Raw genomic sequence first — 24,940 nt, forward strand, 5'->3', positions numbered from 1 at the left:
CTCCGTGAAGCCTTTTGCACTGAAGAGGGAGAAGGGGCGGCAGGGAGGTATCCTGCCGCCCCAATTACTACATACAATACGGCCTGGAGGGGGAAAAGTGGCGGGAGGGGTAAGTAAACCCTCCCCCGCCCTTAAAGGAGCCCCCGACAAAGTGCCGGACCGAAGCGCTGCGGTTCCGTGCACACCCCTAAAAAGCATCATCTCATACTGCGCGGGAGTAGGCAATGTATTCTATATTTGTAGAATACCCTCCTGTATTCTACAAAAGATAACCACAGGGCTCTGTGGGTGCCAGGAATCGAAATCGACTCAAGGGCACACTTTGCCTTTACTGTGTAAAGCCCCATGTCCATGGTGTGATAGAAGTAGTAATTCATAACCAACAATCCTCATTCAACATCACATTTATTTTCAAGCTGCCCACAATTTCCAGAAATGGATCATCATAGGGTGCAGTGTGTAGTACTGGTAATTTAAAAAGTCAGTCTTTAATGGCGTGTAGAGCTAGTCATATTTTTTTTCCTGGATCAAGGCCAAATTCCCATTAATTACCATGATTAAATGGTAAGAAATATTTATGTTCAAAAGTCTTCCTGAGTTTTTAGCCATGAGCACAGGACAGTTTGTAAAAAGTCATGTTCAGACTATGCACTGTGCTTATCTGGAACATCTCCTTGCCTACTCTGAGTCAGCTGCCGTTGTTTTTGGAACTTGCTTTGTATCCAAACACGATGCATCTTCACCTTTTTCTTCCTGTTTACTTGCAGACGTCGATCAAGCAAATTCTGCACTTCAGTTAAGCCAGCTGAAGAAAAAATGTGATGTATTTCATCTGTATGTATGAAATCAAAAGCAAATTTACAAGAATTAAAGTTCATAGTGACAGGCACAATTTATAAGAACATTGCCAATGGGAACTGTGAGGTGGATGCAGGAAGACCATGGGAGATTAGCCATGAATGTCCACTGAGATGGGATTATGCCCTCAAGAATTCTCTGCTCTGCAAGATTACCTTATTTTGTGTGGTTTAACATAACACATTTGCCTTTCATTATCCACCTCACAGAAAAACAAACAAAGAATGTCAACAACAAGTAAAAGTGAAAGTCACTTGGATGGCCACCTTATCTTTTGCAGAAACTGATGGGGAGCCATCAAGGGCAGAATATGACTGACTCCAACCACAATAGCCGATCTGCAATTTGATTTGAGGTCGGATTGAATTGTGCACACACACACTCCCCACCGAACTGATTTGCCGAAAGCAGCCAGCTTGACCAGCTGCCTCAATGAATCAGCCCCAAATAGATTCCAGTGATTCACATGCCATTTTGAGGCCCATTCTGCTGGAAATGGTGGGGGTTTTTTCTTGGGGAGAGGTGAGCTACCAATTCGGATTGGCAAGTAAACCAGCCCTCTGCTCCAGACTTGGCACATCAGCCCGCCTCAGAGGACAGGCCTTTCCAAGGAGACTTGTCCTCCGAGGTGGCCTGGTGCGTGAAGTCCAAAGTGGAGGACTGGTCTGCTTGCCAATCCCAACTGGTAGACCAGCTCTCCCCAGGAAAAAAAACCCACCATTAGCCAGCGCGGTGTAGTGGCTAGAGTGCTGGACTAGGACCGGGGAGACCCCAGTTCAAATCCCCATTTAGTCATGATACTAGCTGGGTGACTCTGGGCCAGTCACTTCTCTCTCATCCTAGCCTACTTCACAGGGTTGTTGTGAAAGAGAAACTTAAGTATGTAGTACACCACTCTGGGCTCCTTGGAGGAAGAGCGGGATATAAATGTAATAATAATAATAATAATAATAATAATAATAATAATAATAATTTTGAGACCATTTTTTCCAGCAAAACAGGCCTCAAAATGGTGTTCAAATTGCCCAAACCCATTTGGGTAGAAATGAGGACAATTCTCCTCAACCCCAAATCGGGACCTCCATTTCGAGGGCAATTCGATCTAGGGTCGAATTTGCGAATCAACCCCAATTTGACACATATCAATGGCAAATCAAATTGCACAGCCCTAGTCCTTCTCAGTCCAGCCACTCAGGATGTTTTGACTGGAGACTGAATCTGAGACCTTTTGCAGGCAAAAGCATGTGCCCTGTAACCAGGCTATGCCCCCTCCTCACACACTTGACCTTTCTCCTTCTCTAAATTCTCCCCCAGGGAGAAAGGTCCCCCCAGGACCTTTCTCCTTCTCAAAAAACCCCCAGAAGCCTGCTGGAGAGAAGGAGATGAGGACAACATCTACCCCAGGGTGAGAGGCTGGGGTGCCTGCCTGGCTGCCTCTTCTGTCTGCCCCCTTGGTTGCCATCTGCCTCCCCCCAGGACTGGTTGTGGAGAGGCTTTGCAGGACTGGGGCTGGAAGGGTGACTGGGCAGTTTTTTCCCTGGTCCCACCTGCTGAGCTGGCTGCCCAGCCTATATAGGAAGACTGCCAGTGGCGGTGGGCCCACCACCGGCAAGGTCGCCTCTTTGGGGGAGAAACGAGGGCGAGACCAGGACATTTTTGTCCAACTATATGTACAGAGGGAAGCACTCAATTGTGGGGCTTCTGTTTAATTCGTTTTAAGTTGTTTTAGAATTGAGTTGAAGTTGCAATATGTGTAAGTTTGTCTGGAGATGGGGAGGCAGGGAGCGCCTTCGCTGAATGTGGGGCAGCTATCCCGGTGGTGGTGGTAAATAGAAGAAGTAATGTTGGCAGGTCAGCAGGCCGTTCTAGGGGAAGGGTAGTCAGAAACCTAATAGCCGTCTCCCCTTCCGGCTGTCCTGCCAGCTCATTGACCACGGGGAGCACTGCCAACATCCCACATAACCTTACCTTGCTCCTCTGCAATGCCAGGTCGGTCCAAAAAATAAAAAATAAAAAATAAAAATCGGAACTCATCCATGATTTGATCATGGATGAAGGGGCTGACCTGGTGTATATTACCGAGACTTGGTTGGGAGAGGCTAGGGGCCCAGTCTGGTCCCAGCTTCTTCCTCCAGAATATTCTGTAGAGGAGCGGGTGAGGGGATGTGGGTGAGGAGGTGGAGTGGCTGTGGTCTATAAGGATAACATCTCCCTTACCAGGGTCCCTGTCAGGGTATCGTACCATATTGAATGTGTGTACTTGAGTTTGGGGACCAGGGATAGATTGGGACTTCTGTTGGTGTACTGATCGCCCCGCTGCCCAACGGAACCCCTTACTGAGCTCACAGACTTGGTCGTGGAACTCGTGTTGGAGTCTCACAGACTTTTGGTGCTGGGGGACTTCAATGTTCATTTCGGGACCAATCTGTCCGGGGCAGCTCAGGAGTTCATAGTGGCCATGACAACTATGGGCCTATCCAAGTGGTCTCTGGACCGACGCATACTGCAGGTAACACGCTTGATCTGGTCTTTTACTCTGATTAGGGTGGTGTTCCGTGGGTGGGGACTCCTACAATCGCCCTGTTGTCATAGATGGACCACCATCTGGTTAAGGTCAGACTTACAGCCATTTCCCACCTCCGCAGGGGCAAGGGACCTATTATAATGGTCCGCCCGAAGAGATTATTGGATCCGGTAGGATTCCAAGAAGCCTTGGAGGGATTTAATGCTGGCTCTGCCGGTGATCCTGTTGATGGCCTGGTTGAGAATTGGAACTTGCTCACCAGGGCAGTAGACATGATTGCTCCTAAGCATCCCCTCCGACCCACTTCAAAACTGGCCCCTTGGTATATGGAAGATCTACGGGGGCTGAAGCGGCAAGGTAGGCAGCTGGAGCGCAAGTGGAGAAAGACTCAACTTGAATCTGACAGATTATGTCAGATTCTATGATGTCAGAATCTATAACAGATTATGTCAAAGAGCACATTTAAAGATCTATGCTCAGGCAATACGTGTGGCAAAGAAGTGGTTCTTTTTTGCCCGTATTGCTTCTGCGAACTCACGTCTGGCGGAGTTGTTCAGGGCTGTGAGGGGACTTGTATCTGCCCCCCATCCCTTGAACCAGAATTTGGAGTCATCAGTTATGCGCTTTGATGTGTTTAAAGTATTTTTCACAGATAAAATCTCTCTGATTTGGACCGACTTAGATGGAGACTCCATAATTAATTTGATGTCTGAATTGGAGGTGTCCAACAACTCCTCTTATGTTGTTTGACTGGATCGGTTTCAGTTTGTGACTCCTGAGGATGTGGACAAGCTGCTTGGAGCAGTGAGGCCTACCACTTGTTCTCTTGACCGTTGTCCAACATGGCTTGTTCGATCTAGCAGGGAGGCTGTTGTAGGAGGCCTGGTGGAAATCATAAATGCTTCTCTGAGGGAAGGCAGAATGCCTCCTTGTCTCAAGGAGGCAATCATTAGACCTCTTTTAAAGAAGCCTACATTAGATCTCTCAGAGTTGAGCAACTACAGGCCTGTCTCCAACCTCCTGTGGCTGGGCAAGGTAATTGAGAGGGTGGTGGCCTCTCAGCTCCAGGCGGAGGAAACTGATTATCTAGACCCATTTCAAACTGGCTTCCGGGCAGGCTATGGGGTGGAGACTGCCTTGGTCGGCCTGATGGATGATCTCCAATTGGGAATTGACAGAGGAAGTGTGACTCTGTTGGTCCTTTTGGACCTCTCGGCGGCTTTCGATATTATCGACCATAGTATCCTTCTGGAACGTCTGAGGGGGTGGGAGGCACTGCTTTGCAGTGGTTTCGCTCCTACCTCTCGGACAGATTCCAGATGGTGTCGATTGGAGATTGTTGCTCTTCAAAATCTGAGCTTGAGTATGGTGTCCCTCAAGGCTCCGTACTCTCTCCAATGCTTTTCAACATCTACATGAAACTGCTGGGAGAGATCATCAGGGGATTTGGAGCTGATGACACCCAGATCTATTTCTCTATGTCAACTTCTTCAGGAGATGGCATATCTTCCCTGAATGCCTGCCTGGAGGCAGTAATGGGCTGGATAAGGGAGAATAAACTGAAGCTGAATCCAGGTAAGACGGAGGTACTTACTGTGCGGGGTCAGAACTCCAGAGACTATTTTGACCTACCTGTTCTAGATGGGGTCACACTTCCCCAAAATGAACAGGTCCTCAGTCTGGGCGTACTTCTGGATCGACACCTCTCCCTGGTTCCTCAGGTTGAGGCGGTGGCCGGGGTGCTTTCTATCAGCTTTGGCTGATATGTCAGCTGCATCTGTTTCTTGAGATCAATGACCTCAAAACAGTGGTACATCTGTTGGTAACCTCCAGACTGGACTTCTGTAATGCACTCTATGTGGGGCTGCCTTTGTACATAGTCTGGAAACTTCAGTTGGTTCAGAATGCAGCAGCCAGGTTGGTCTCCGGGTCATCTCGGAGAGACCACATTACTCCCTTGCTGAGGGAGCTACACTGGCTGCCAATTGGATTCTGGGCAGAATACAAAGTGCTAGTTATAAAAGCCCTAAACGGCTTAGGCCCTGGGTATTTAAGAGAACGTCTTCTTCGTTATGTGCCCCACCGCTCATTGAGGTCACTTGAGGAGGTCCACCTCCAGTTACCGCCAGCTCGTCTGGTGGCCCCACGGAGACAGGCCTTCTCGATTGCTGCCCCGAGATTGTGGAATGCGCTCCCTGCTGAGATGCGACCCTCCCCATCCTTGACTATTTTAAAAAAACATCTGAAGACCCACCTCTTCAACCAAGCTTTTTCAGCTTTTTAAATTTGTAGTTTTAATTTTATACTGTTTTAATTTTATACTGTTTTTAAATTGTTAAATTGTTTTAACCTTTTATGTTTGTTTTAATTGTTTTAATGTTGTTGTTAACCGCCCAGAGATGAAAGTTTGGGTGGTATACAGGTCAAATAAATAAATAAAAAAACAAAAAATTCAGTGGTGTACTCTAGTGTTGTAACTGAAGCCGCAGGCGAGAGGCTCATTACAGAGAAATAGATACTCTTAAGATACCGGTGCGGAAAAGTTCTGAGTCATGTTGACAGTCATTCTTAGACTTGAGGCACCAGAGTCCTTGTCCAGGTCCAAAACCCAGACAAGGGACAAATTTGTTCCTTTGCTCTGGCACTAGGGCCTAACTCTCACCCCCTGCATCAGCAGAGAAGCAGCCAGTGGTCTGCTGCCCTGCTGTGCCTTCCCCTCCAGGACGAAGCTCTGGCACACCAACTCCACGGCAAGGCCATACCAGCAAATCCCTGCAGTTACAGTATGGCCTTTTCAGGCATCCAAATGATACCCAGGTGGAGAGATGCAGTGCTGCCCCACCTACCTAGCACAGGGTGCCACCAAGGCTCAACCCTCCCCTTGAGGTGCAGCTGAAGGAACAGCATTTACTCTGGCTACCACAGCTCAGTGAGGAACACATACTTGGCATGCAGAAAGTCCCAAGTCCAATCCCTAGCACCTCCAGGCAGGGCTGGCAAAGATGTTTCTGTCAAAAACCCTGGAGAGCTGCTGCCAGTCTCTGTAGACAATACGGACCCATACAGACCAATGGTCCATCTCAGTCTAAGGCAACTTAATGCGTTTAGATTCCTGACACAACTAACATTCCAAGTCAAGAGGATTAAGTAGCTATTTCTGTCGGCTTGGCCATACCATATTTTCTCAGTTTTACAAACAGCACCACAGCCCTATTCAGGTGTTATTAGAAGAGGGCCAACATAGCATAGTGGTTAGAGTGTTGGTCTAGGACCAGGAAGACCCAAGTTTGAATCCCCATTCAACCATGAAACTCACTGGGTGACTCTGGGCCATTCATGTCTCTCTCAGCCTAACCTACCTCACAGGGTTGTTGTGAGGATAAAATTAATGATGTACACCACTCTGAGCTCCTCAGAGGAATAGCGGGATATAAGTGTTAGAATAAAATTAAATAAATAAATACAGAAGTACAAGCCTCCCAGAGCACTCTGGGAGTCCTACCCTGGCATGTGATTCGCTCCCCCACCCTCCTGTACCACGCTGCTCATGCTTACAGTATTTGCCTGAAGGGGAGAACTGATGGTGGGTGCTTCCATGATCTTCTCTTCTCTTTTAAAACCAATTTCTGAATAGGGCTCATATCACATCAGGAACAAAAATGTGTTCTCACTATTCCAACAGCCAAGAAGCAGAAAGTACCTCCCAAAAAGGCAGGGGTGGAGGAACTCTCCATGGCACCACATGAATTTCATTAAAGTTCAGAATCTCATGCCTGGTACACAAAATTCATCAGTCACACTGGAGTTAAAAGCTCTCTTACAGACACTCTTTTTTCCTCCCCTTTCCACAATTATATCAAATATGGAAAGCCAAGGCGAGTTTGGTCACATCTCAGATTCCAAAGAAAAGTCCTTTGTGTAACTAGTTAAAAATACATCACCACCACCACTCATTAGGCAAACCCCAGCTAATTCAGAATCCCAAACTATAAAATATGATAGATATTTGATGGGACAAAAAAAAAAAAAAAAAAAGAGTCCGTGTGCAGTCAGAGGCCTCTCAACATCAATATCCGCATGCCACTCCCAAGACAAGACTTTGTCTTTATGACTTATTTACTGACTAAGATAATTTATTTAACATATTTCTATACTGCCCAAAACTCACGTCTCTGTGAGTTCTGTGTTGTGCAGAGGCTAAGTGAATGAACTATGAATCAAGATTTCCCCAGTTTGAAGCTCTCCTCAGCCAGGGACTTCACTATGTGGCTTTAGGCATGCTGCTCCCTTTCAGCCTCAGACCCTCAGCTGCAATACGGGAATAATAATTCTAACCCTCCTGTATTCTACCAAAGGAAACCACAGGGCTCTGTGGGTGCCAGGAGTCGAAATCGACTTGAAGGCACACTTCACCTTACAGGACTATTGCAAGGATGATATCAAAACGACACAAGTGAAGCACTTTGCACACTCAAAAAGCACTACATAAATGCTTAATATTATTATACAACAACCAGCTCTCAATACAACTTGAGGCAACTTGGCAAGGAAATGAAAAACAAAGATGTGGCCTTCAAGGATGTACAATTTAATTTTTCCTGTCCCAAACCATCACTAGATGTAACACTGAAGTCTACTGGGAGAAATCTCCAAATATAGGTTACATTTGTATCAAAACTGCTAATTCTAGTAGGGAGATTCACGCCCCCATTTCAAATTTGGATTGCCTAGTGTTCTTCAGGATCACACTTGGGCTGTTGTTAGGTAGGAAGAGATTTTTTACAAAAATAGCATGTTTATTTCAATTAGATTGAATATATAAAGTGCTATTTATCTGTTTATTCAAGGAAACATTGAGTAGCCAGGGATAAAAGCAACAAGTTCTATTTTAGCTGCTTATTGGTCTTCAGCATATCTTGAATTTTCGTCTTTAAAAAACATTCTTCTATAAAATGTTTTTGGAAATGTTTCACATTCAGAGCCCTTGAGGATAGGGCACACTGTAAATCCACATTAAAATAAAACACAAATTCATCAGCTTAAATTTTAATCAGAAGACAGGCAGAAAAACAACTTATCTCCGCGCAAGCTTTCTTGACAGAGAAAACGCTACACATAGTGAAGAAAACAGAATGTGGGACATCTAGATTTTTTTCAAAGTTTATTTTCACTTCCAGCTAATGCAAGAGGAATCATTTTTCTGCAACATCCTCCAACACCACAAATCATCAAACTAGGATTCGTTTATGCTTCTCAGTGAGCCCCATCCGACAAAATGGTACTGGACACAACCCACTGGATCCCTCATTTAACCCCTGTCACATCTACTAGGATCTCCTGCCTATTCCTAGCCCCTTCCTTGCCTCTCTTGTCCCTGCCACTCCTAAGCAGGAGAAGCTTCTGCAGTCCTGGGAAGAAGTCAAGCATCAGCAGAAAAAGTGGCATTCAACACACACACACACACACACACACACACACACACACCCCGCATCCACCTGTTCTAGACATCATCCAACTATGGTGCCGATCCCAGTACCTGTTGTGAAGAAATAAACTCTGGTGCCATCACCTCGTACATAGAAGTTCTCTGATAAACAGTGGCCTAAGCGGGGAGAGCAAAGAAAGATTATGGTATCCTTACTGCAGACACACAAGTAAACAAAGCGGTTGTCTCCTTGAGAGTACCTTCTTTAAAACGGAGCTGAGAAATATCATATCTTCCATAGTCTCGAAATAGCATCATTCCACCAGGTTTCAATAATTTGGCCAGCCTATTTACAACGCCTTGGATCCTGTGAAAAAGAGAACAGTTTCCCCTGTCGTAATTCTGAAAATAACCTGAGACCTGTGAAGAACTAGTAAGAAGCCTATCTATGGTTATCATTTGAAAGTGGCAGACACTAGCAAGCTAGATCAGCAGGCAGTTCATCAAATGTTTATTACAACCAAGCCAAAGGGGATGAAGCATGTACGTAGCTAGGGACAAGAGTAGTAGAAAGCTTTAGTAAGGTTTTTGTATGAATAAAAAAGCAATGGTTTCTGTAAGTTTATTGTCGTGCAAAGCTTGGCTTCAACTGAAGTTCCGTACTACATCCGAATCCTTCCTCTCCTATCTCTTGGGGTAGTTACATATGACATGCAAAAATATATTCTAAAAAAATGGGAGGCAGGTCCAAGATCAAGGCCCAGTTAGAGCAATCTCCACTATGTTAAAAAAAAATCTTGTTATGTAACAAAAACTTAAGAAGTATGTCCTTATCTGAGGAAGGTGTGTATATGCTAGTAACCTGCTTATGAAACATCTGAATACCAATTTAGTCCTTGGAAGCAGATGTGTTCTAAACCCCTTCCAATTTCATCTTTAATCCCCCACTGTAACCATAACCACATTTTCTCACATTCCTTCCATCCTTCCTGCTCTTGAGGTCATTCACACAATCAAAAATTGTGTTCTGCTTGGGTTTGGGAGCTGCGTATGCTCCCAATTTTCATTTGTGTGGAAGCAAGGTAGGAGGAAAACCTGGGTAGAAGTGATTTTGTGGAAGCAAGGTAGGAGGAAAATCTGGGTATCTTTTCCTCCTACCTTGCTTCCACACAACCAAAAACTGGGAGTACACATAGCTCCCAAACCCGGGTAGAACAGTTTTTAATTGTGTGAAAGACCTCCTTGCCTCTTCCTCCCTACCTTCTATGGCCATCCCCTTTCTCACAATGGAGACAGGGGAGCAGTTAAAATAAAAATAAAAATATGAGATTCTGTTAAGCGCCATGTGCACTAATGGCATTGTATAAAAAGGAATACAAGAGTAAATATGAAAGAATATTATCATGGAGCTTAAATGCAGCCTGTCTTTGGGAAAAGAAAACCATCTCCAGAGTACCGTAATGTCCAGAGACTCTGATTTACAGCAAGGCATCAGTTCTCTCAGTAGGCAACAAGAGTTTATTCTCATGAAAGATCTAGGCAATTTGCTGGACTGCTGAATTTATGGTAACTACAGAATTAGTCTTTATAATAAATTACTAGATAATATAAATTACTAAATAAAATAAACACTCTTCCTTGGGTGCCAGTTAATATTTGGAAGTTGGTGCACCTGAGGTAAGCAACAGATTCCAAGAGCTGAGGATGAAAACGTTTCCTATCTTTTGGTGGCCATTAGCTGTTTCTAGAGTAGGAGGTTAATTAAAAACCAAGAAGCGCCAATCACTCTATCAGGCAATTGTTTAAAATGCTTAATAAAGACCCCTGCTTCTAAGCTCCAAAGGACATTACCATCTTTCCCCCAAATTGTTAGTTGGAACATATTGTAATAATAATAGTAATAACAGCAATGGGTGCTTCTTCAGGGAATTCTTTAGGGACTTGGTTTCATTTCCTTGAGATTACGAGTAAACAGGTATCTCTCCATATTTTAACCTTTGGAATCAGAATAATTCCAGTTGTCATCATCAGTACTAATTATCCAGTACATCATCAGTACTAATTATTATCAGTACAAAGGAACTGGTGATCTTGATATACACACAACTACAGCCATGGTTTAAAGCAGGGGTGTAGCTTCCATTGGACGGGGAGGCAACTGGCCCCAGGTCCACAGGGTCTGCCCCCCCAGGCCCCTCAGCCAGTCTCCCTTGCCCTGCTTGTCCTCTCTCCTGCTTGCCGGCCAGGCGAGCTAATCAGCCTGCTGCGACACACAAGCAATGAAATGAGATTAACAGGGCACTCGCTGCCTTAACCTCATTTAAGGGGAGGGGGAATTAGGCGAGCTGGCTGCCTTGGGAGCACTGGGTTTGCCTGCAAGCCCGGTGGTTCCCACGATCCCTGGAAAGCAGGCTAAGCTCCCTTAGCCCGCTTTCCAGGGATTGTGGAAACAGCCTCATAGTCTTTGTAAGCTTATAATGGTCTGAAATACCCCCAACCTTGAAAGTGGCTTCACAAATAGCTAAAATGAACATTAAGCATTTCCCCCTCCTATTAAAAAGTCTATGTTTATACACTTGCTTCATCACAGGAAACTCATTTCAAAAACCCTTGAAAAGCTTGCTTGTTTTTCCTAAAAAATTCCTTTAAAAAATCCTAAAAAATTGGGGCAACTCCATATATGACATTCTACTGCCCTGTGAAGCAAACTGGGGGGAGGAGAGTGTTGGAAACATTTAGAGATCATGAAAAGGTTTAATTATGAAAATGTGGGGAGGCTGTGGGCCTCAGCTAGGTCCTGTGGGCCCAAGCCCTGGATTCAATCCTGCATGCTTGCACTCTGAAGGTTCTAAGTTCCCTTCTTGGTATCTCCAAAATAGGGCTGAGAGAGATTTCTGCCTACAACCTTGGAGAAGCTGCTGCCAGTCTGTAGACAATACTGAGCTAGATGGACCAATGGTCTGACTCAGTATATAGCAGTTTCCTATATTCCTATTTTTATTTATCGATAAATTTCTGATATTATTACCTGCCTTTAGGTTTGAATCAGCTCCAAAAGATGGAATAAAAATGCACAGATTTATTAATCTACAGTTAAGGCCCTTGTTTAACACTCTGACTTTGGCAAGCATTTAGTTTGGTTATTCTAAGGCATGTGCTAGCTCCAATCTCCAGGATATTTGGAAGGAAAGGGAAGCCTATTGTGACTAACTATTCAATTGTAGGGGCAACTAATACTCAGCCAATCAGCATTTTACAGCTAAGAGCAAGAAAGCAAGAAAGCAAAGATGAACTCAAATGTAAATAACAAAACTTAGATAAATTTTAAAAATTATTTTATAGGCCACTTTTAACCACCAATAGCAAATACAATTGCTATTAAAATAGAAGACAGATAAATAGAATTGTAAACCCCTGCTAACTTGGCAAAGAGGCACCTTTTAATGTGGTGATTCTCTATAGGGGGAGAGTAAATGGCCATATCCACCCCCAGCACAGTACCTCCAGTGACAGCTGCTGGTGTCTATCTTGTGTTTCCTTTTAAATTGTGAGCCCTTTGGGGAATAGGCATCCATTTTATTTATTTATTATTTCTCTGTGTAAACTGCCCTGAGCCATTGTTGGAAGGGCAGTATAGAAACTGAATAAATCATCATCATCATCATCCCCCAGTGAGGCACTACCTTGGCGTGGTTGTGGGGCTTGCGTGCTCTGAGAAAGGTGAGAGCTATGCCAGAGGTCCAACCATACTGGACAGCTCTCACATTTGTAACTTCCTCATCTTTAGACGGGTGTATCGTACTGTCGTCTTGCATGAGGCCATGAGCCCTAACAGACGTTGTACTTGCTGTGCCGGTTGTGAAGGATGGGCCTGAAACTCTTGTACCAATGACGAGATGTTCAGGAAGCGTTCTTCGGGTAGAAATGCCCTTCCCAGTCTGGTGTTCAGTACTGCTCCTATGTAGGTTATGACTGGGACTGGAGTGAGGTTGGACTTTTCCCAGTTGACTCGTATCCCTAGGTTGTGGAGGAGAGTCAGTACATACTGAATCTGCGAACGTAACTCTCCGTCTCTCGAGGACAGGAGCCAATCGTCGAGGTACGGATAAATTTTCAGACCCTTCTTCCTCAGGTGGGCCATTACTACCGCCATGCACTTTGTAAAGACACGTGGGGCAGTACAGAGTCCGAATGGTAGAACTAGGTATTGGTAAATCGCATTTCCTACAGTAAATCGTAAATACTTCCTGAAGGCCGGGCGGATTCCTATATGAAAATAAGCATCTTTCAAATCCAACGTCACTAGCCAGCGCTCTTGTTGTAGGAGCGGTAGGATATCTTGTAACGTTGTCATACGATACTTTTTTGCCTCGACATACTTGTTCAGGTGTCTGAGGTCCATTATTGGTCGAATTCCGCCATCTTTCTTCAGTATTTGAAAATAGCGGGAGTAAAATCCCTCCCGCCTCTCTGCCCACCGCACTGGAACCACAGCTTTTTTGCGCAAGAGTTCCTGCACCTCCTGACACAGGTCCGGTGTCTCCTTTGTAAATCGCACACCCCGAAAGCGCGGGCGAGCTCTGAACTCTATTGCGTAACCATACTCGATGATCTTCAGGACCCAGCGGTCTGATGTTATATGACGCCATGCTTGCGCATGACTTGCCAACCTGATGTAGTTGGTGACTAAGGGGGGAGCCTGAGTGTTGGGAGGCCGACCCCCGCTGCCCCTGATGTTGTGGGGAGGCGAGTAGAGCTGTGTTACCAAGTAAGGCGGTGGGCTGATCCGTGTCTCAAAGCCGCTGCTTACCCTCCTCAGATGGTTTACGTTGAGCAGGGCGGAACTTTGTCTTCTGTTGGTTACTGCGTTTGTTAAAAGGTTGATATGACTTACGGTATTTGCGGCGGTCTTGCTGCCTATATGTAGCCCGAGGGCGACAGAAATTTCTTTGCCTATTACCGTAGGTTGTCGTGGAAGTGAAAGTTTTTGCTGTGAATTTAGATTTTTTCATTTTTTCCATCGTTGTGTCAGTTTCCTTGGAAAATAGGCCTTTTCCGTCGAAAGGTAATCCCTCAATCTTGTCCTTCATATCTTGTTGAAGGGAGGTTGAGCGAAGCCATGCATGACGTCTCAATGTAATAGCTGTAGTAAGAGACCTTGATTCTGACTCAGCTAGATGTTTAGCTGTACTCAGCTGTTGGCAGATTAAGTCTGCTGCTTTTTGTAATGTCTTGTGAAATTTTAGTTTCAGTTCCTCTGGAGACATTTTTGCTCCAGATCTTCCCAGATACAATAAGCGTATTTGGCCATACAGGCGGAATAATTTGCCACTTTAACAGTGAGGCAGGATGTAGAATATAACTTCCTGCCCAGCACATCCAATTTTCTCCCTTCCCTGTCTCCCGGGGTGGTATGCCGCCTACCGGTTTTCGATGTGGAAGCACAATCAATCACTAGAGAGCTAGGGACAGGGTGTTTGAACAAATACATATTATCTTGTTCTTGAATGTGGTAAAGTCCCTCCAGACGTTTAGATGTAGGTGTAGATGTGTGAGGAACTTGCCAGGCGCACTGCGCTGCATTGGATATTATGGGCAGAAGTGGCAGGGCAACTGGCTGAGAGGATTGAGACTGACGCATGAAATTATATACTGGGTCATCTATTGTCTTTAGCTGAGACGAGAGATCTAGACCCAATGCTGAAGCCATTTGTTTCACATGCGCGTGATATACTTTGAGTTCTTCGGTCGGCGAAACGTGTGCTGGTGTGGCCACATCTGGGGAAGGGTCAGGTTCCAGAGTTTCAGTGTCTGATTCGAAATTGGAGGAGCCATGATGACTGTCCTGGGATCCCCTGTCGGAATGAGTCGGTGTTTCCGGTGGGTCCCCCGGGGATGTAGGGTGAGGAGAAGGAGGCGCGGAAACTAAGTTAGTCTGAACAGCGCAATCAGTGGTTTGTTGCACTTTGGTCTGAGAGCCCCTATGCACAATAATCATGTGTGGTGTTTGAGTTGAAGTAGTACGAAACTTTTTCTGTGGTCCAGTGAGGGCATCCCCCGCGGCTAAGGGGCGGCCTGGGTCTTGAGCAGCGGCTAACAGTGGCCGATGTAACCCTCGGTCATGTGCAGGTTCGGACCTCCAAGCTGTATCCTCCTCGTAATCATAGGCAAATCCTAGTGAGACTGCACCCGGAAGAGCAGTTTCTGCCGACGGCGAAGCAGCATGTGAAAACCCGCAAGTATGCCAAGGAGTGGTCGTAGCAAGCCGTGAGGACGTCAATAGTCCAGGGACTGGTGTTGTAGGAGCCGTTAAGCCATCATCTGACTGAGGAAAACCTTGGAAGGTTGAAGGTGTGGCCGACGCGGAGTCCAGTATTTTTAAGAGTGGATCCAGTGGCGCAGGTTCACCTTCGGAATCTTCATCCCCTCCTACGGAGAAGGTTAACAGGACACGGAATCTCAGTGTAACTGTGGTCACGTTAGCAGGAGTATTCAAAGCAGAGTGCTGATTACTTTCCCTCGATGTCGGTGGGGAACAGATTGGAGTCAAAGCCAGGGCTAAGTCTCTAGCCGCTGGGATGACCGGTAGTTGTGCAGATGTCTGTTCTGTTTCCATCGACATCGATGGCGCGCTCGGTGTCGACAACGCAATGTTTCTCGGTGCCGAGGTTGATGCCGTCGTTTCTATCGATCTCAAAGCTTCGGTCGGCATTGGTGTCGATATCGACGAAGTAGGGGCGGTCGGTATCGAGGAAGCCGATACTCCATGCGTCGATGTCGAAGATGAAGTCTGCTTTGGTTTCGAGGAAGTGTGTCGTTTCGACGCCGATTTTCTCTATATCGAAGGAGTCTCCAACTCCTGAGCTGAGCCCGGTGATGGCGTTGAGTCGGAGGATGGGAACTTTTTCGTGCGTTTTTCCACGGATGCCATTTTGTCACCCGGCCTCTTCGAGGACTTAGGGGTTTTGTGGGCAGACGGTGAGGTTTTAGACTGGGCCGAACCCAGGGCCCTCAAGCCGTGCGGAGACTTCGCGGATGTTGATGGAGCGGACAACGCATCATCATACAACGCCACCCGTAAGCGTAGTTCTCTATTCCTTCTGGTTTGCTTAGAGAACGATTGGCAAACCTTACAGGTAGAAGTGAGATGGGCCTCGCCCAAACAGATTAGGCACAGATTATGGCCATCTTGGGAGGGCAGTTTAGCATTACACTTCGTGCAGTGCTTAAAAGTCTTACTGCCTTTAGGGGTTTGCATTGTACTCACTCCTGTAGCGAGTCCGCGATCAGTAGCCGTTGTATCCGTGTTGGTAACGCACACATTAGAATGTCCATAAACAGTCCGGGTCAATCCAGTCAAACAGAGTAAAGAGTAAAGTCCGTATTTCCGTAGAATAGTCCAATAGGTAGTCCGTAGTCAAGCCAGTAGATGTAATATTGAATTCTTTCAAAAGGAACTAAGATAAGGAGCCGCAGAAATCACAAGTGATCCCTCCGGCGGTCGAAAAGGAACTGAGGGTGCCTACGTTCCTCCCGCCTTAAATAGCCACGTGGTCACGTGGGGCAGGATGCAGGCGCTGAACAGGAGCTGTGGAACTCGATACCGAGGGACTTCCGCGCAGGCGCAGAACCCACTCTAATGGTGTCAATGGATCACAAACCAGATCTTTAATAAATCTAAACCGGATCAGTCGTCGCCTGGATCAACAAGGACCACGCCAGATGCTGGAGTCCCTGGACATCTGGTGGCAAGTGGGCAACAGGACTCAGGATCTTCAGTTGAGCAACCAGGGCTGAAGACTGCAAAGTTACTGGAAGAAACATCACTTAACCAGAAAAAGTATACGAAAAATGCCAACAAGGAAATAATGATCTGCTATTACAAGTCTAGTCCAACTAGAAGAGGTTATTTAAAAAGAATGTACCAAATTTGGAAAGAGAAGCATCCAGACACAGAAATAACAGAACAAAGGCTAGCAGACCAGAGAAGATTCATAATAAGAAATAAAGTATTCACAGGAGTTGAGCTGGAAGAACTGCAAAGAGCAACACAGGCTCAAGATATGGAAAAAGAATTACCACCAGCTGAAGCAGTTGCTCAGGCACAGGTGGAGGTGGTATTGGAAATAGAGGATGCCACTGTTGCTAAACTGTTTCAAAATCAAAACCAGGCAACCTCCCCTTTGCCTTCACCTCAAAAACCCAAATGCCGTTTAACAGAAAAGCAACAAGAACTAAAGCAAATAATAACTGAGCACATGAACCAAACAACCACCAGGGTTCGACTTCCAGCTCTAAAAACAGTTGCCAAAAAACAACTTGCTCAGGCATTAAAAGATGTCAATGCTGCACTTGCAGAAATAACAACCAATGATTTGCAAGAAACAAACCAACTAATGTACAGTGCAGCAGCAGCAACAACACAAGAGCTTGAATATAAGATCAGTGGACCTGTAAAAAAAGAAAGTCGTACATCACCTACATGGAAGATTAGACTAGAAAATAAAATCGCCAGGCTTAGATCGGATGCTAGTAAATTGAAAGATATGAAAGACAAGAAGCTGAAGAATGAAAACACCAAATAGTATCTGATCCAAAAATACCACCTAGATTCAAGGAAAATTAGAGAAGTCCTGGAAATAATAAAGCAGCAAATAACAGCAGTGTCAAAGAAGATTAGCAGATACGAAGCTAGAATTACACAACACTGGCAGAATCTCCAATTCCAGTTGAATCAGAGACTTTTCTACCAAAGCATAGAAGGAGAAACTGCAAGAAACATAGAAACACCAAATGAAGAAACAGTGCAATTCTGGGGGAAATTATGGGACAATCCAATAGATTATAATAAAAAAGCAGGCTGGGTGAAAGAGGTCAAAAAATGTAACCAACAAATGCAAGATCTAATAATAACACCAGAATTAATAAGTGAAAGAGCAAAGAAAATTAAAAATTGGACTGCGCCAGGTGACGATGAACTGCATGGCTTTTGGCTTAAACACCTAACAAGCCTTCATAAACAACTATCAAAACAGTTCAATCACATTTTGCAAGGAGGTGATATTGAACAATGGCGAACAACTGGGAAAATTCATCTCATCATGAAAGACCTAGCAAAAGGTGCAGTTCCAAGTAATTATAGACCGATAACCTGCCTGCCAACCATATTCAAATTATTAACTGGAATAATAGCAGATGAAGTGATGCAACACTTATTAACTAACAAACAGCTTCCAGTTGAACAGAAAAGAAATAGCCCGAACACCAGAGGCACAAAAGACCAGCTGCTGATTGACAAAATGATTTTAGAAAATTGCAAGAGAAGAAAAACCAATCTAAGTGTTGCATGGATTGACTACAAGAAAGCCTTCGATTCATTGCCTCACACATGGATACTAAAATGTTTAGAAACAACTGGTGTCAGCAAAAACATTCAGATATTTATTAAAAAAGCAATGAGCATGTGGAGTACACAGTTAACAATCAATGGTGAGACACTTGGACAGGTTAGCATTAGAAGAGGCATTTTCCAAGGGGACTCACTATCCCCTCTGTTGTTTGTAATCGCCATGACCCCACTTTCACAAATACTAAACAAAACAGGCCTTGGATACCAAACATCTAAAACATCAAGTAAAATCAACCATCTGCTGTACATGGACGATCTGAAGTTGTATGGAAAGTCCCAGTCAGAAATCGAATCACTACTAAACACTGTCCGTATATTCAGTAGCAATATAGCAATGGAGTTTGGACTAGACAAGTGTGCTGCATTAATAATGAACAGAGGGAAAATAACAAAAACAGAAGGAACAGAACTGCCCAATGGAAGCAAGATCAAGAACCTGGAAGAGAAAGAACATTACAAATACTTGGGCATTCTCCAGACTGATAACATTGCACACACTAAAGTTAAAAAGAAAAATTGGAAGTGAATACATCAGGAGAGTTAGAAAAATCCTCAAGTCCAAACTCAATGGCGGGAACACCATACAAGCCATAAACACCTGGGCTATACCTGTTATCAGATACACTGCAGGAATAATAGACTGGACCCAGGCAGAGCTAGAGACGCTAGATCGTAAGACCAGGAAAATCATGACCATCAATCATGCTCTGCACCCCCGCAGTGATGTCGATAGGCTATACCTCCCATGCAGCTCAGGTGGAAGAGGAATGCTGCAAGTCCATCAAACAGTAGAGGAGGAGAAAAGAGGCCTTGAAGAATATCTCAAGGACAGTGAAGAAGATGCACTTCAAATGGTCAATAATGCGAAACTATTCAACACCAATGAAACAAAGCAGGCCTACAAGAAAGAACAAGTCAAGAACCGAGCAGAAAAATGGAAAAATAAGCCACTGCATGGTCAATATTTACACACTAGAAGTGGAAAATCAGACATCACCAAGACCTGGCAATGGCTTAAGAATGGCAACTTGAAGAAAGAAACAGAGGGTTTAATACTGGCTGCACAAGAACAGGCACTAAGAACAAATGCAATAAGAGCAAAAGTTGAAAAATCAACAACAAAAAGCAAGTGCCGCCTTTGTAAAGAAGCAGATGAAACCATGGACCATCTAATCAGCTGTTGTAAAAAGATCTCACAGACTGACTACAAACGAAGGCATGACAAAGTAGCAGGGATGATACACTGGAACATCTGCAAAAAATACAAGCTACCTGTAGCCAAACATTGGTGGGACCATAAAATTGAAAAAGTTGTAGAAAACGAAGATGTAAAAATATTATGGGACTTCCGACTACAAACAGACAAACACCTGCCACACAATACACCAGATATAACTGTAGTCAAGAAGAAAGAAAAACAAGTTAAAATAATCGACACGGCAATACCAGGGGATAGCACAATAGAAGAAAAAGAAATAGAAAAAATCACCAAATACAAAGATCTACAAATTGAAATGGAAAGGCTGTGGCAGAAAAAGACCCAAATAATCCCAGTGGTAATTGGCGCCCTGGGTGCAGTTCCAAAAGACCTTGAAGAGCACCTCAACACCATAGGAGCCACAGAAATCACCATCAGCCAATTACAAAAAGCAGCTTTACTGGGAACAGCCTATATTCTGCAACGATATCTATAACAACAAGAACAATACTGATAATAAAATTCAGCCATCCCAGGTCCTTGGGAAGGACTCGATGTCTGGATAAAACAAACCAGTCAATAACACCTTCCTGACTATGTAAACAATTATTAATAATAATAATAAATAATAATCGACATAGCAATACCAGGGGAAAGCAGAATACAAGAAAAAGAAATAGAAAAAACAACAAAATACAAAAATGGATAAAACAAACCAGTCAATAACACCTGTCTGACTGTGTAAATAAATAAATAAATAAATAATAATAATAATAATAAAGTACAATCTTTTCATTCCATATTTATGGGGAAATTTATGGTGCGTGAGATATCTATGGTGGCACATAATAATGCACATGTGCACACACGGCCTTGATACTGCTGCCCAGAACAAAACTCATTCCGCTCACTGATGAAAAAAGTTAGAGGGAACACTGGCTACAGCATTGACAAAAATTGTTAAGCTTGGAACAGAAGCTTCCTTTGGAACCCACAGTAGCAAGCATGAATTGCCCTCTTTGCTAAGCAGGGTCCTCCCTGGTTTGCATCTGAATGGGAAACTACATGCGAGTGCCGGGTGCGAATGGGGCAGGCAGGGCCTCCGCCAGCCCACAGCGAGGGGCCCATTTTAAAATCTCATCCCCAGGCCCACTCCAACCTTGCTATGCCCCTAGTTTAAAGCTTACGTAGCTTACGTAGCAACACATTTACAGTACCCAGTTGTCCATTGAAAATCAGTGGGTTGTAATCTAAGAACCATGAACACAAGGAAGCTTACGGGAGGCAACTTCCCAACTCCCTCCTCCCTATGGTGACCCCTGAACACCTCCAACCTCTGTGTGGGGGAGGGAGGGGTGAAAGTGGGAAGGAGCACATTTCTGAAATCTGACTCACACTTCGTTCACACTTTTTCTATGAATGGAGTTGCATTCACAGAAGTTGCCTGAGCCAGATTTTGGCAAAACCTGTCCTCCCCCGCTTCCCCTGCAGTCTCTGTGCCCCATCCCAATTCTTCTGGGGATCTCCCACCCCTCAGAGGATGCTTTCAGAGGGCACAGGAGAGCTTATATGCAAGGGAAAGGGGGAAGAAAGTTGCTGTACATGAACTTCCTTGTGCTCACAATCCTTAGGGTACAACTCAAAGGAATTTAGCCCCATCTGAAATATTTAGAAATGAGAGCCATTTCTTTATCCGATTGCCCGAGGAGGAAAAAATCCCAAAGCTCTAAAGGTTAAGAGTTGAAATGGTTAAAATATCCACAGACATTTTCAATGTTCATGGCTTATAAAAAGGTGCAGGGAAAACACTTTTTATACCGTCCTCACTCAGGCTTGGCAAGGCATTATTTTGCCCATGAGTCATATGCTTGCCTCTGAACAAACAGGAAGAAGATACAGGCTATGTGGGAAAAGAGATTCTCTCTGCAAAAGCAAATCAGATAACTCAGCTCTTAAGGGAACAAAGCTGAGAATATCCTTGGAGCATGACAGTGGCAATTGGGTTTTATTTTGCCTTTTTTTAAAAAAAGTCATTTATAGCATTTGGAAAGCCCACCATCTTTCATAAGTATGCATCTTGTTGAAGTGCTGTTCAAAAGTGACAGAAGGCTCCCTACTGAAGCTAGTGAAGCCGTTTTGACCTGCTCCTATTAGGAACGGGAGGAAAGTGTAGTTAAAATGCCCTGTGTAGGCAAGAGAACTTCAGACTCTTCAGTGATAAATTCATCCCCTCATTTAGATAGCCCTGAAAACCACTGATGATAAAAGACATTTCACCCATTTGCTCTGCCCCGCTCTCCCTTCAGTCTTCATTTACCTGTCAGGATGAATCGAAGATAGGACAAAGACAAGGAGAACGATATCCATGCTCTCATCTGGGAGCGGGTAGGGTGAGGCATCATCACACAGGTTGTGAACAAAGGCAAAACACCTGGAGGCGTCGAAGGAGGAGTGGGACTGTTACAGCCCCCATTCAAAGAAACAAGAGAGAGATCTCAACTAGTTAGAATACCTTTCCTATGATACACAAATCCCCTAACCCAACCACCAGTGATTTAGTTTTGTAAAAGCTATGGAAGGGCCAATTTATACAACTCAGCAGAATGAAATGGGAAGGCTTTTTTTCTAGATTATATCACTTAAAGCTGCAGGGAATGCGCTCAACCCTGCTCCCTGACATGCTAGTTATCTACAAGCAGAGAAGTTCCCTCTTCTATGGAGGAACATTCGAACATGCAATCTACATCCCAAAGTGGTAAAATGTATTTAACAGAGAGAGCTAAGTCAGGCTTAGGTATTCCAAGAGCTTTTATTCAACCACCACCAACAGATCTGGCGTCCCTTGAAGACATCATTAAGCCCCTCCCCCAGAAAGGACTTAACACTTTATATTTATTTATTTATTCATTCATTCAATTTCTATACCAGTTGTATATGACATAAGAGTGTTGCATAAGAGTGTATCTGACAATATGCTCTTGGAAAAGCTTAACCACTTCAATTATTTTTTTAGTTTATTAATTTATCATACTTATATACCACCTGATATATTTATATTTATCTCTAGGCAGTGTACATATTCATTCTGCTCAGTGTATAAACTTGTCTTAATAATGTATAGAGTGACCCAGGTGTTGTCTCTGTGTGTGTGTGTGTGCGCGCGCGCGCGCATGCGCGCGTGTACAGGGGGCTATTTATTTGAAAGCTCCCTATAAAAACATACTCCAAATACTTATTTAAAAGATACTTATTCCAAGGACGTCTCGATGGGTGTGCTCTGGGCACACCCCTTTCCCAGGCTTGTGTGCTGGCAGCCATCTTGCCTGAACCAACCCCTAAGCAACCCCCTAGCTGGGCCTTGAGCTAAGGCAGGGATGTACAACCTCAGCCCTCCAGCTGTGGCTGAACTACAACTCCCTGGACTACTGGACCCTGTGGCTGGAGATTATGGGAGTCGTAGTCCAACAGCAGCTGGAGGGCTCAAGTTGTGCAAAGTGAGGTTAAGGCCTGCTCTGTTCTTTATATCCTTCCTGCAGCATGAGAGCTAAACAACTTGCCCAATCTTGTTCTAGAACTTTTTTCTGACCAAGGGCAGTTCACACAGGCCACTAGGTCATAGACTGCAGCCAGCTAGATAACAAGCTGAGCCATGGGAGTGAGTCTCAATCTCACATGCATCTCCCACTGCCAAAAAATCACCACATTCTATGCTGCATGTATGTGAATATGCCTACACAAGGGCAATTAATTCATCACACCAAAATAGTGGATCAATTGCACAGAAATACATGTGAAGGCGCCCCAGGTCACATGACCATGGAAACCAGAGATTCCCCCCTGCGCCCACAGGCCTGAAAACTGTCATGAACCCTGCACTAGAGACACTACTTCATAGCACTTTATCTGGGCTTTATGCAGGAATGAGGTTGAAAGAGAACAAGCCATCCTAGGCTGCTGCTGTTTTGGAAATCGATTTCTTAACCCACAAAAACTCAAGCTTCAAAGGATGCTCCATGCTCTCCAAAAAAATGAACACTACACATAGAATACCTTGATTAGCTCCACAGCTTCTGAAGCAAAATCACAGCAATATACAAAGACTCTAGGATTACGGCTGGAAGAAAACAAAACAAAATAAGTATCAGTGCTCTGATTGCAAGCAATTTGCAGTGATAGATCATCTGCAGGTGAAGTATTTCATGTAAATCAGCTCTTAGTAAAAAGTAGGAAGGAAAGAAGGACGGATGGACAAGGACTGACTAGGAGGGGAGAGGAAACCTCCTGGTTTGAGAAACAAGAACCTACTATACTTTTGGCAATGCTCAACTGCCATTTATGTCTTTGGCAAAAAATGACCCCTGCTAACTTGGCAAAGAGGCACCTTTTAACGTGATAGTTCTCTTTATTTAGCAGGGAGAGAGTAACTGGCCCTCTCCATCCCCAGCACAGTACCTCCAGTGACTGTTGCTGGTGTCTATCTGATGTTTCTTTTTAGATTGTGAGCCCTTTGGGGACAGGGAGCCATCTTATTTATTCATTATTTCTCTGTGTAAATCGCCCTGAGCCATTTTTGGAAAGGCGGTATAGAAATTGAATGAATGAATGAATGAATGAATGAATGAATAAAATAAAAATGCACCTGGTAATCATGATGCAGCTGGTGGGACCCTGTGTGAAACAGGATGCTAGACTAGATAAGCCTTGCCCTGATCCAGCTGGGCTGTTCTTATGTTCTATGTTCTTATGTAATACTCTGATAACTCTCAGCATAAAGTAAATTGGCAGGCAGATGTTTGTAAAGGAAACCTTTTGATTCCACCTGTTGATAATCTCAAGTGAGCACGAGTCCTTGGACAGCACTGATGCAGACTGGACTGGTTCAGACATCATGCAGAACCTTAGTTAATGCCGGGCTCTGCATGGCATCTCTGAGTCTCAGGAGTGTGCACTCCCCGCTACTTCCTATCTAGGTTAAAATGAATCAAGATTAGTTGTGTCCTCCAAACCCATTGCAGCTGATTCTAACCTACTTGCTTCAAATAACCCTGTACCCAAGGCCTGAAATGAGTACAGGCCTCAGGCTACTTGAAGCAAGTAGATTAGAATAATCTGAGATGGGTGGGTTTGGACAACACAACCAATATTGGCCTCTTTCAACCTAGACAAGGAGCAGATGCTCACACGGAGGGGGAAGTGCGTTCCTGAGGCTCACAAATGTTGTGCAGAGCCCTACTCTAACTGAAGTTCCATGTGATATCTGAACCAGTGCATGCTACAGTTTTAATTGTACCAAGTCAATTTCTGAACCAAAATATAGTCTGCCTTCATGCAATTGCAGCTTTCCTCTTCTTCTTGCCTCCATTCCATCACTGCTACAGAGCCAGCTCCAAGTTCTCTCACTAGATATGAGGAACGTACGGGAGGACTCCCCAGCCCCAATTCTAATACATAGCATTACTAGATGTGCATAAAAATGGCTTTTGAAAGAACAACTCATCATGTTCACCTGGATGAAAAAACAATCGC

General features: G+C 44.5%; 1 protein-coding gene across 6 annotated transcripts in view; it reads right to left on the reverse strand.

Moving 5' to 3' along the window:
- Positions 1-388: 388 nt before the first annotated feature.
- The window catches only part of METTL8 (methyltransferase 8, methylcytidine), a 69,349-nt gene continuing 44,797 nt past the window's right edge, over positions 389-24,940 (reverse strand). For 4 of the 6 annotated variants that reach the window (XM_053265711.1, XM_053265717.1, XM_053265743.1 and 1 more), the window contains 5 exons: positions 23,465-23,528; positions 21,732-21,871; positions 9,068-9,174; positions 8,919-8,984; positions 389-832 (listed from right to left, as the gene is read on the reverse strand). In XM_053265711.1, coding sequence (XP_053121686.1) covers positions 645-832; positions 8,919-8,984; positions 9,068-9,174; positions 21,732-21,871; positions 23,465-23,528 — 565 coding nt within the window. In that variant the 3' untranslated portion in view covers positions 389-644. The remainder of the gene's footprint in view (positions 833-8,918; positions 8,985-9,067; positions 9,175-21,731; positions 21,872-23,464; positions 23,529-24,940) is intronic. The other 2 variants (XM_053265726.1, XM_053265735.1) reach the window with 2 other exon arrangements.

This window comes from Hemicordylus capensis, chromosome 1 (assembly GCF_027244095.1).
Source record: "Hemicordylus capensis ecotype Gifberg chromosome 1, rHemCap1.1.pri, whole genome shotgun sequence".
NCBI lineage: Eukaryota > Metazoa > Chordata > Lepidosauria > Squamata > Cordylidae > Hemicordylus > Hemicordylus capensis.